Below are 13,320 nucleotides of genomic sequence, written 5' to 3'. Positions count from 1 at the left end.
ATAGAAATTATGAAGTTATATGAGAAGATTATAGGAGTTATGAAATTGAATTAAGTAAACATTATTATATAGAGAAATAATAGAAGTGAGATATGTTATAAGTCTGCCCTAGATGAATATGATACGAAATATAAGAGTGCTATATGATTTATATTAGGATAATCTTGAGGATATATATATATAGATATGAACTGAAATGAAATGAGTTATATGAATACACAATTATGTGATGAAATGGTGGATTACCTGAACATGTGAATATATATATATAATGTCTAAGAGAAGGCATAAGATTAAGATATAAGCAATGTGACTATAATATGTGCTCTCAGTGATATGACTTATAAGTATTTCTATTATAATGTTACATGATATGTTATGTATGTTAAAGGAATTATGTGATGGTATAAGAATTGATATGAAATATATATGTGAAAACAAGTAATGTTATGAGACAAAACCTATGATTATAAGCTACGTGAAAGTGTTCCTATCTGTTATATGAAGTATATCATATGTGAACATATATGATGAGTATGTGTACATGAATAAGGTGATTGGGTGAGAATGATAGAAATATGAAAACATGACATATGTGACATGTGAATTATATGGAATGATCTACGTGTAAGTGAACTACGTGACTATGTGATCATATGAAAAAGCTATGTGATACGTGATATGTGAAAGTGAATTACAAGTTTATGTGAATATTTGAAATGAAATAAATGATAACGCCCATGTTATGTGTCATGAGAGCTAGGGGTATAGTTGGCATGCCAAGAGTCGGGTCTACGAGGTTCTTCGGGACATATGTATTCTTTGGAACATGTGTGAAGTCTGGAAAGACACATACTTGATCCCTAGCATATGTATATGATTCTTAAAGAATTCTATGTGGTCCTTATGGACATTATTATATGGCATTACGTGCAATTCTACGCGGTTCTTCGGGACATATGTATATTCTTTGGAACATGTGTGAAGTCTGGAAAGACACATACTTGATCCCTAGCATATGTATATGATTCTTAAAGAATTCTATGTGGTCCTTATGGACATTATTATGGCACTACGGTGCAATTCTACGCGGTTCTTCGGGACATATGTATATTCTTTGGAACATGTGAAGTCTGGAAAGACACATACTTGATCCCTAGCATATGTATATGATTCTTAAAGAATTCTATGTGGTCCTTATGGACATCATTATGGCACTACGGTGCAATTCTACGGGGCACTTCGGTGCGTTTATACGAGCTGTGGTGACAGCATAGTGCACAACCTCTATAGACTCACATATCGATAGTTCTCACATATGTACATGGGCTAATCCAGAGATATGAACAAATATAAGTTAGTATGAAATGCTATAGAAATGATATGATGTTTGTGTGTATAGTGTTTGATTGAAAAAGTATGTGATTATATGATAAACTGTAAATGATGAATTATGTGTATGTATGTATTTACTGCAATTAATGATTTTTATACGATATGAAAAATGCATGGAATTGCTATAACATGATAGAACAGAACATGCATGTATCAATATATGTTTTAAAGTGCATTAAGTTGTTATGCCTCACTAAGTCTTCGACTTAGCGTGTGATTGTTTCACACGTAGGTTTCGAGAAGAGAGGGATGCGGAGTAAGACAGGTCAGTTTCCTTACCAAAAATCAGATCAGAAATATTGACAAAGTATGTATTTGGTTATGTATAAAGTGTTGGCATGTAATAAGTCATTAAGTACGAGCACTCTGATAAAGTCTTTATTTTGATTTAAATAAAGTTTTAAATTTCCCTGGATTTTTCTTAAGAGTCAAGGTTTGAAAAGTCAATGTGACACTTCGGACTCGTATCCGGGTCGGATACAGGTTGGGGTGTTACACTTGCAGTTAGATAAAGTAGAGATCCAATCATTGACCTATATAATTTAACATCTACACATTTACCTCATTCATCTAAGTCAAGCTTTGTTGAAGAGCTCATTGGAGTGTCACGAGGTTTAGCATTTTCCAGTCCAAACTTCTTGAGCATATCTTTGATGTACTTAGCTTGATTGATGAAGATGCCATCTTTTCTTTGCTTGATTTGGAGTCCCAAGAAAAATGAGAGCTCCCCCATCATGCTCATCTCAAACTCACTTTGCATTAGCTTAGAAAATTCTTGGCAAAGAACATCATTAGTAGAACCAAATATTATATCATCAACATAGATTTGAACTACTAATAAATCTTTACCTTTATGTTTTTAAAACAATGTAGTGTCAACCTTCCCTTTTGAAAAACCTTTTTCAATTAAAAAATTTGACAATCTTTCATACCAAGCTCTAGGAGCTTGTTTTAAACCATAAAGAGCTTTTGTCAATTTAAGAACATGATTCGGAAATTTTGAATCTTCAAAACCTGGAGGTTGTTCCACATACACTTCTTCCTTTATAAAAACCATGTAAAAATGCACTTTTAACATCCATTTGATATAATTTAAATTCATGAAAACATGCAAATGCTAATAACATTCTAATTGCTTCCATTCTAGCTACAGGAGCGTATGTTTCATCATAGTCTATGCCCTCTTCTTGAGTATACCCTTGAGCAACAAGTCTAGCCTTGTTTCTCACTATATTACCACTCTCATCAAGCTTATTTCTAAATACCCATCTAGTACCTACAGTAGATTTATTACTAGGTCTTTCAACTAATGTCCATACTTTACTTCTCTCAAATTGATTTAACTCTTCTTGCATAGCCATAATCCAATGTTCATCATTTAATGCTCTTTAATATTCTTAGGCTCTATGCATGAGATAAATGCAACATAATTACAAATATTTCTAAGAGAAGATTGAGTTGTTACCCCTTTTGATGGATCACCTATAATTTCACCATCCTTGATATAGTTGTACTCTCTTGGATAAGATACTTCCCTTTCTTCAATGGTTGGATTCTCAAGAGGATCATGAGTTTGAATTTATTTCCCGTGCCTTGTAGTAATGCTCCTTTTCCTACAAACATAGATTAATTTCTAATTTTTGGTACCCAAATTCTTTTGGGTCCATATTCATTAGTTTCCAAAATCCTAGTCCCCTTAGGTATCCATTTGTGTAGGATATCCTTATCTTTAGTAGTAATGAGCTCCTTAGGAACCCATATACTTCTAACGATTTTTTCATTAGAGGTTCTTTGGGGACCTCTATAATTGTAGTTTTTAAAACTTTTTCTAACAAAGTTGGATTTTTAATTTTCTCCACTTTCAAAACGTTTTGTTCCAACTTTATCAAAAGAAGCTTTAAGATCATCAATTTTCTTTTGATGATCATCATTGACCTTTGAAAGTAAATTTTGCAAATCTAAATTTTTTCCCAAATGCCATCATATTTCTGAAGAAGGTTCCGATGAAGAAGAACAAGAAGTAGCAAACTTGTGCTTGATGGCATTCGGGGAAGATTCTAAGGTAACCTCTAACTCATTGATGAGGCTCATTGACCTTAGAATCTTCCCCGAATGCCATCAAGCACAAGTTTGCTACTTCTTGTTCCTCTTCATCGGAACCTTCTTCATCGCTCCATGTAGCCACATGAGCCTTGTGCTTATTCTTTGATTGAACCTTCCTCTTTAATTGTGGGCAATCATATTTGACATGCCTTGGCTTTTTGCATTCATAGCAAATGATCGGGTCCTTTTCTTTTGGTTCATTTTTGAGGCCTTCATTTCGTTTGAATTTTCTTCCTCAGTAAGGTCTCATCATTTTTCTGAACCGTTTGGAAAACAATTCCATTTCCTCGTCATCGTCATCTTCATCCAAAGCACTCTCATTTTTGGTGGATTTGAGAGCAACTCCAATGTTTTTCTTCTTCTCCTTCTCCTTTGGTGTCTCTTCAATCTTATCAAGGTCCACCTCATCTTCAAGCATCATTTCATGAGTGAGGAGTGAACCGATTAGCTCTTCAAGAGTTAAGGATGTTAGATCCTTAGACTCGATGATTGTCGTCTTCTTTGATTGCCACAATTTTAGGAGGGAGTAAACTAACTTCCTCACAAGCTTTTCATTTGAAATGATCTCTCCATATGATTTGAGACCATTGACAATCGTTGAAAATCTATCCGTCATAGCTTTGATATCTTCATTTGGTTTCATCCTGAAATTTTTATAGCTATGCGTTAGAATATTAATTTTAGATTTCTTTACCTCATCGGTACCTTCATGAGTGACTTGAAGTTTATCTCATATTTCTTTGGCGGTTGTACAAGATGAAACTCTTCCGTATTCATCTGGTCCAAGAGCACAAAATATGATATGGATGGCTTTGGAGTTGAGCTGGAACATTTTTGTCTCTCCTTCACTCTATAATCTTGGATGAGTGAGAGGCTTGAAGTATCCTTCTTCTACGACATTCCATGCTCCCATGTCACTTGCTTTAATGAAGTACATCATTCTATTCTTCCAATAGGCATAGTTAGCCCCATTGAAGAAATGATGCTTGTTGACGGGCATCGAATCGAGATCGGAGTCGAAGTTTGAAGCGGAGGCCATTGATGACTTTGATTATCGATATAACTCTTCCCGAATCGACTCAAGAGGTGATTAAACCTTCAAATGAATGAGTTAGGCTCTGATACCAATTGTTGAGTTAATCGATTGATGGAATCAACCAAGAGGGGGGTGAATTGACAATAAAAATTTTGGTGGAAGCTTTTGTAGAAAATTGAAAATAATTGCACAGCGATTTAGAGTGGTTCGACTTTCTCAACCAAATTCTACGTCCACTACCTTAGCTATCCACACTAAGGATTTTCCACAAATTCACTAATTTGTCTTTCTTTTGAGGAAAAAGAGTAACCTTACAAAACCTCAAGAATTATACCCTAAATTCTTGAGAACACTCTCTCCCAAAGAGAACAATACAAATTTGCAAACTTACAAGGAAATCCTCACAAGGTAGATTGTTTGAACAATTCTAGAACAAAGAAAAGAACACTAAAAAATGAATACAATTGAGCACAATAAGTGTTCTTGAAAGCAAGATGAATATTGAATGAAAAAAATAGGCTTGAAATGCTCAAACTTGAGGTTTGATGCTTTCTCTTTGATTCTCTCTTGATTCTAGTTGCTTGATGTTTCTTGTTGTTGATCAATGGCTTCTATGCTTGCTTAAATACACCTTGAATCACTTCTGAACATTGGGGATCATTAATGAAGATAATATAGTCGTTTTAGTGTGAAAACAATTAATTAAAACAGTTGGGAGCGTCAGTGCATCGATGCATACCCATGGTGCATCGGTGCATCAGTGTAAAATTCAAATATTTTGACCGTTGGACCCTTAGTGCATCGGTGCACTAAGAGTGCATCGATGCATCAAGTGCATTCGATGTTTCAAAATAGCCAGAGTGCATCGATGCATGGTTGGTGCATCGATGCATCAAATGCATTCGATGTTTTCATAAAATCCTCAGTGCATCGGTGCATGGTATGTGCATCGATGCATGAAATGCATTCAATGTTCAATTTAATTCATAGTGCATCGATGCATGGATTGGTGCATCGGTGAATCACTCTGAAAAATTGATTTTAGGCTTGATTTTGGTTCAAAATACTTTGGAAATTTGTTTCAAAAATATATCAAGTATAAAACACAATTTTACACAATTAGTAAGGTTTGAAATTAATCTTAAAAGACTTGGAGTAATAATTTGATATTCAATTAATTAAATCGAATATACTTAGAAAATCATTTGTAAAATCTTAAAATTCATTTAAATTTAATTTGTTATATCGAAACACAAAATGTTTTCAACAGCTAGTTTATAAGTTCTTGGAATTGTGGGATATTATTGTAAGAATGTAATATTTGAAGGGTTCAATGTTGATTTTTGATATTTGTAATGCTGGAAATTAAGTTTGAAAGTTGTTTGGAACCAAATTGCAAATTTGGTAAAAATTATAAGTGGAATTCGAAATGTCTCAACCTTGGGGACTTGTTTGCAAGTTATTAAATGTAGAGGTGTTGTTTGGGGGTAAATTATTGAATGCTGGAAAATTTATTAGTATGCTGAATTTTGAATTAAATATTGAGTTGGGTTGAATTACAAAGTTATAAAGTTAGGTATTTGAAAATCGAAAGTTTAGGAAAGTTTGGGTTGAAATTATAATGTTTTGAATGTTGAAGCATTGATTTGGGTATTTTATTAAAGTGCTTGAATTTTATTAATTAATTTGCAATGATCATAATGGTAAAGGACCATTATGAATTAAATGGAAAGGCTGAGGTGAATTCTAAAAAAAAAGAATTCACAATTTGTGGCTTATTTGTGTAAATTAGCAAAAGATAAAGGGTTAAGGATGAAAATAAATATTCATAGATTTGGAAGAGTATTTTGAGAAGTTGGAAATTATAATGGAAATGTGATTTAGTGTTATATCGATTTAATCTTGATTTTTATTTTATAGAATTGAATGTTAAAATCATATTATGTTAGTACGATACTAATACGTAGTTTGAACATTTTATGTTATTATTTGATATTGTCAGACTACGATAAACCTAGCGATCCGAATGATCCGAAAGAAAATGGCAAAACTCGTGACTAGGATTATTGTATATCAGTTCTGTAGTGAGGCAAATAATGAGTGCAGTTTATTTATTTAATTATTTCAATTGAGGACGACTTGCGATAAGTCAACCTCACATTATTTATTTCAAAGTTATGAATTATGTTTGATTTTGGAATTATATCCGTAATATTTTAATAAGTTTTATGAATGATTTTGGGTATGAACTCCCATGTCATGTTTTACAAATGTGATTTAAATATAATTCTGATTATGATATTATTTTTATCAAATGATTACGAATTGAACTAAAGCTCACTGTATGTTATATTGAGAGTCAAAGGTACAATTGGTATGCCATGAGCTGGAATGATTATATTCTGATTCCGTAATACTGTGGTGTACCAGAGTGTACACTAGTATATATATTCCGATGTGATTGCACTTTGTGTGCATATTGTGATTTCCGATGTGATAGCACTATTTGTGCTTATTTGTTCTGATTCTGATGATAGCCCTGAGATATGTATTGCACACCCTTATCTGACTCATGTACCTTATATTCTCTTAAATATACTTTGGGCTATAAAAATGAAATATGAAAATTCTGAAAAGTGTCTGACTATAAAGGAATGTTGACAGATTATTCTGTCTGATATGACTTATTATGATTTTGTAAAAATCATAAGATGATTCTTTTCAGGTTTATGATAAAGAAACAACATGAGATATCCGATTTGAACGTTTTGTCTGTTTTATTTTAAATAATTTTAAATATTTTGATACTTTATTTATTCTCACCTTTAGTATTATTGTCTCACGAAGTTGTACTTAGCGTGTGATGATTTTCATGCATAAGGTCTGATTGAGATATAATGTTTTGTGAGGAGCCTCTCAAGTGTTTTGTGAAGATCATTCATAATATCAATATCAGTAAGACATCATTGATGTTTCTTTTGACTAGTAGTGGCATGTATAATTATGTTATCAGTCTTCTTTATCATATATGACTAAATGATTTGTAATAGTAAAATTAGAACTGTTTAATTTGACTCGTTATATATTATATATATATATATATATATATAAATGGTACGGAAGTTCAAGTAGATATAAATAGTTTTAAAAGTTGAAAACATGAATGTTTTAAAAGAAACAAATTTTTTAATCAATTGTGAATAGTAAACATCGGTCCATTTGATGTGACATCTATGAGTCGTATTTTTAGATATTTACGGGCTATGAGTGGTACAATAGCAATGAGCTCGAATCCGATGTATTATGCAAAGACGGAACACGTGTATCTCAATGTCCACTTTGTTAGGGAACGAGTATATGCTAATAGTTTGCATGTGAACTACGTACCTGCTGAGCATCAAACAGCAGACGGACTAACTAAGCCCTTGAAAAAATCATATTTTCAGATGTTTCACCAAAAGCTGACAGTGTTGTTGTCGATAAAGGAAGCGAAAAACGGAAGAAACAGGGGGAATATTAGATACGTGATAGTTGGAGCTTAGCTGGAGACTTGCAGTTAGGTTGTTAGGTTGTTAGGGTAGTCTGTTGTATAGTGGTTAGCTGAGCAGTCTACTTACAAAATGGCTGTCCCTTTTTCCCATATGTATGGGGTAAGGGGGAGGTAAGATAGTAGGCTGCCCCCAACACCAGGTTGAGAGCAGCTTCTGTAGGAGACCTCCAAATTATGAAATGCCCTCCGTGGGACTTGATCCCACGACCTCAAGGTTTAGAACCTTGTGCTCTACCAACTGAGCTGGATGGTCATTTCTAAGCAGTCTACTTACACTTACATATAATGAGGTCATCTTCTCATGTATTGTACGTTGCTCGTATATAAAAGTATTATTTCTTGATCAGCTTATTTTGGGTTTCCTAATAACTCCTAATTCAACTATAAAGGTTCAAAACTTTAGAGGTGTTCAAGCGGAAGATCAAATGTAACACTCCTAATTCAACTCACTCATAATTTAAGTTAAAACTGTCACATCAAAAAAGCTAAAACTTAATAAAACTAAGCATGTATTCAATTTACAGATATGCTCAAATCGACATTTGAGGGTTAAATTACAATAAATAGAAAATTGGGTAAATTATATTAATGATCACTTAATTATTGTCTCCATTCACTTTAACCATCAATATTTTAATTTTTTCAGTCATACCATCTAACTATTTATTTATATTCAATCAAGCTAGTTGTCGTTAACATTTTACTGAAATGTTGATGTGATAGTTAACAAAATTGACATAATTATATATGTAACACCCTAATCCCAAAGATTCGAGTGTCACACGGAATCACCGAAGTAATTGATCGTTTTTTTCCCTTTGAAACAATTTACTCAAACCTTTTAAAATAGTAAATCAAATATCAAAATCATGTGTTTTAGTAAAGAGGAGCTCCTTATTTAAAAATTCAATAAATATTTACATAATTAAAATATCACAACTTGACCCAAATTTCAACCAAAACCTCTATATGTGTGTCGAGTCGACATCACTGTACTCTGGTACTCTGTTGAGACTCATCCGAGGATACCATTGTCTCATCACAATCCACGAGACATGTAATATGTAGATGTAAACATTTGAAAGGTTGAGCTAACAAGCTTAGTGAGTATACATCTACTCTGCTATATTTAAGGATTCATAAGCATGCAAATCAAATATAAGCATAAAGGCATCGAACATAATATAAGTCTTCCCTCACTAGTCGTCAATGCTCAAGTATTTCCTCTAGCCTAGAGAGCATCATAAGTCATATTATTCTCATTTTATGAATATCGTGATTATTAACATTCATTTATAACCTAATCAAGTGTGTTATCAATCATCTACTGATTCAATGACTTTGTGTCTTATACTCGTAATTTCTTTACTAATTGTAAGCTATTTCATGGCACTTAGTGTAACAAAATAGTCATCTACAGTACAAAATTTCACCTAGCCTCAAGTATTATAATCAACAAGGATATCAAGCATCAAAATCAATAACAGGCATACTCCTTAGTCACACTTAGGTACACACATAAACACAGATAGGCATCATGGTGTAGTGCAAGATCACACAACATTTGTGACTAGCACCCTCTAGCCTACTGAAGGTACTCTAGATGAGACATGGGTCATACAACATCAAATCTTTATCTAGAAAGGCTCTCGTTGTCAAGTACTTAAGGTGAGATCTGGGTCACACAATATCAATAACATACACCTGTTAGTTTACTTCTCATGAGTATTCAGGACGCCTCCGGGTCACACAACATCAGAGTAACACCTAACTAGAATTTAAGTGCCTTAGCATTGGTTTGGATATATCCGAATATTTCTGATTTTTTTTCAACTATATATTTTTTCTAATAACTATCTATTTAATATTTTTTTAGGGCTCTAACGAATACTTTTGGTTATAAAAATAATTTTCAAAATTAATATTGAATGGATATTTCAAACTATTTTCTCAAGATGTAACACTTATATGACTTATAATAGTATTTATTAGTGTTGTAGAGTTAGGGGTGTAAAAAACTGGTGTTGACTTGAACCCGAGTTTGACATGGTAATTTTGGATTTGAGGCCAACCTGAGAACGACTTGAATCCGAATTGAACCTGATAATGTGATAACCGAACCTGACCTGCATTTGATATGATATGAACTCGAATCTGATATTAACCTAGTAAATAACTGAAATTGCCTAACTTGTTATCAACATGACCTTTAATTGACTCAACCTATGATCTAGCTTGTTATTGAACTAATATGATATTAACTCAACTTGGTATTTACTTGTAAGTTGCAATTGATGAAGTTGTGAGATTATGAATTTATTATATTATAGTGTGATAAATATAATTTTTCACTATTTAAGGTGCATAATTAATTATAATCATTAAATTAATATGTTTACTTTTTATACCTATAAATAATAATTTAAAAATATATTTAAAAATTGTATTAAATTATTAACTTGTGATTGATAAAGTTAATAAAAGATAATTATTCATAATTTAAAATAAATTATTAATTATGATCACTAGATTAATAAATTTAATTATGATATGTATGTAGGATATGCACTATGTACGTATGTATAATTTATTAATGTATGTATCATTATGTATGATATGTATATATTATGCATTAATTTATGATATATATGTATATATATGTATATATCATGTATGTATTATGTATAATTTATTATTTATTAATGCATGTATTATGTATTTATTAGTCCTTAAAAAGAAATTTTTTTTCAAAATTGATTCATAATTATTTATATTTTTTGAAATTTACTCCAAACAATATAAATTACGTCATAAACTTCAAACCCTAGGAATTATATCATAAATTCATAATCTATAAATTTTTGTTTACCAAATTTTCAAATAAATGCAATTTAGTCCATTTTGATATTAATTTCAACGTATATTTTACAATTATTTCAATTTGATCCATGTGTGTTGTTTATTTTATTTTAATTTCACTTTGTAATTTCATGTTTGTTAAATTTCAGTCTTTAAAACTATATTTTTATTCAAAATTGGCCTGTAATTATTTTTATTTTTTGTAATTTACTCTAAACCCTATAAATCACATCGTAAACTTTATTTCGAACCATATAAATTACATCATAATCTCCGAACTACATAAACTTTTGTTCACCAACTTTTTAAATGAATGCAATTTAGTCCATTTTGATATTAATTTAATCTTTACATTTTATAATTTGATATTTGTGTGTTGTTTAATTTATTTAAATTTTAATTTATAATTTCATGTTTGTTCAATTCAATTTTTAAAATTATATTTTTATCCAAAAATGACACATAATTATTTCTATTTTTTGTAATTTACTCAACCCTATAAATCACATCATAAACTTCATTCTAAGCCTTATAAATTATATCATAATCTCCAAACTCTATAAACTTTTGTTCACCAACTTTGTAAATGAATACAATTTAGTCCATTTTATATAAATTTCAACTTTGCATTTTACAATTGTTTCAATTTGACCCATGTGTGTTGTTTAATTTATTTAAATTTTAGTTTGTTCAATTTAGTCCCTAAAATTTTATTTTTATTCAAAATTGACTCATAATTATTTCTATTTTTTGTAATTTAATTCAAACCATATACAATTACAAATTTCCATTGAACGTTCGTGAAAGGCCCAAAATAATTCACCCGAAAATGATTTGACTTGAAGTTCACCCAAAATCAATATTACTCTACCCGAATTTCAATTGTTAATGATGTGACCCTGTCTGAATGAGAACAACCCGAAGTCCATTCTAACCTGAATTAACCTAATTTGGACCCAAACCATTTTGACATGAACTGATAGTGATCTGACTTGAAATTAACCCGACTCGAAATCTCAACTGAATTTGATTTAAAATCAACTTGAAAATGACTCGAACTCTAATCGATCCAGACCCAACTTAATCTGATTCGAACCATTAAATTGACATGACATAGTTCGTATTTGATTTCATTCAACCAAACATGATCCCTGAAACTTGAACAATTACTACAATGTGCATAGCAAGTTTACCTCGCAAGTCATAAAGAAAATGATTGTCAAACTAATCAAAAATGTTTCATGCAAGAAAGCGAAATGGACGGAACTAATTAATTATATATTATATGTCAGGACTGTTGAATCTCAAACTATTTATGAACTTTCTTTTCTGTTCTGTTTTTGCTCATAAACTTTGTTCTCTGTTGGTGAAAGCAAATTTCTTCAATGTTATCCAGAGTTGAACCAAATTGATTAATGGAATATTTCCTTTTTTTTCTTCTTTCATTAGATTATTATGGAACTTCGAATATAATTCCACTTTATAAATTTTACGATTGAAGTTGTAGACTTGTAGTTGGAAAACATTAACGTGTAAATCTTTGAACTAATTGATGTAATTTCTTACGTTATATGATTGGATTGAGTTAAATTAATCAGAACTTTAAAACTTTTTAAATATCTTATTATTGTAAAGATAAATATATGCTGCATAGTTTTCTGCTACCCAGATACCTGATGTTCCCATTTCTTGGTGTAAATCAGCAGTAACTCAAATATATCAGATAAAAAATATTAAAATCTTCACGAAGCATATTTCAGTGCGTGTACAGTGTTGGGTTTCATAAAGGGCAAAAAGATGTCAAATTTCAGTTAGTGCATGCCCACTGCCCAGTTATGAGGGCACTTCATTTTCCCAGTAAACAAAAAACTTTGAGATGCTTTTCCTTTTGTTTTTCGCCAAAATAAATAAGTGGGGATGAAAAAATTATAGCATTAACAAACTCTAGGCAATCTAGAATCTCAAATACAGCTACAAGGAAGCTTCAAAAGGCAACCCAATTTTGTAATCTTCAAAAATCACAATTTCTTTGTCTTCCCCTATCCATCTTATTTTGTTTTCTGTCTATAAAACTAGAGCCCGTCATATTCCTTTATTCTTGTAGCTGTAAATCCAATCACGTTTCCTTGTTTTCAATACCTATCTCTCTCCATAATTTTGGTGTTTCATGTTATTTCTCGACTCATCTACATTGCCTGCTTCTTCACCTGCTTATGATCTATATACACCAATCAAGGTGTTTTTGTTAAACTTGTAAGAACTCGGTAGTCTCTAATTTTGCTTTACTTGTTCAGAAAAATATGGGTTTTGATTGTTTCTATAGCAGTTTATGATGGATCTTGAAGGTGAAGGTGTTACCCCCAAGGGTCCAATCAAG

At 31.5% G+C, this 13,320-nt stretch overlaps 1 protein-coding gene and 1 long non-coding RNA gene across 4 annotated transcripts in view; one reads left to right on the top strand and one right to left on the bottom strand.

Moving 5' to 3' along the window:
• Positions 1–13,320, top strand: part of LOC120138536 (potassium transporter 8-like) — a 55,346-nt gene that overhangs the window by 33,099 nt on the left and 8,927 nt on the right. Inside the window, exons 1-2 of one of the 3 annotated variants that reach the window (XM_039153997.1) lie at positions 12,924–13,196; positions 13,267–13,320. The exons of 1 other annotated variant lie outside the window; for it this stretch is intronic. In XM_039153997.1, coding sequence (XP_039009928.1) covers positions 13,273–13,320 — 48 coding nt within the window. In that variant the 5' untranslated portion in view covers positions 12,924–13,196; positions 13,267–13,272. One more of the 3 variants, XM_039153996.1, reaches the window with a different exon arrangement.
• On the bottom strand, positions 3,371–13,218 carry LOC120138541. The gene is made up of 3 exons (XR_005517549.1): positions 13,134–13,218; positions 7,918–7,921; positions 3,371–3,383 (listed from the first exon to the last, which is right to left on the bottom strand). It is a non-coding gene; the product is annotated as an uncharacterized LOC120138541 (long non-coding RNA).

Source organism: Hibiscus syriacus, unplaced genomic scaffold, assembly GCF_006381635.1.
Source record: "Hibiscus syriacus cultivar Baekdansim isolate YM2019G1 unplaced genomic scaffold, ASM638163v2 tig00110694_pilon, whole genome shotgun sequence".
NCBI lineage: Eukaryota > Viridiplantae > Streptophyta > Magnoliopsida > Malvales > Malvaceae > Hibiscus > Hibiscus syriacus.
The sequence above is the reverse complement of the archived record's forward strand: the minus strand, read 5'-3'. Positions and strand labels throughout refer to the sequence as shown.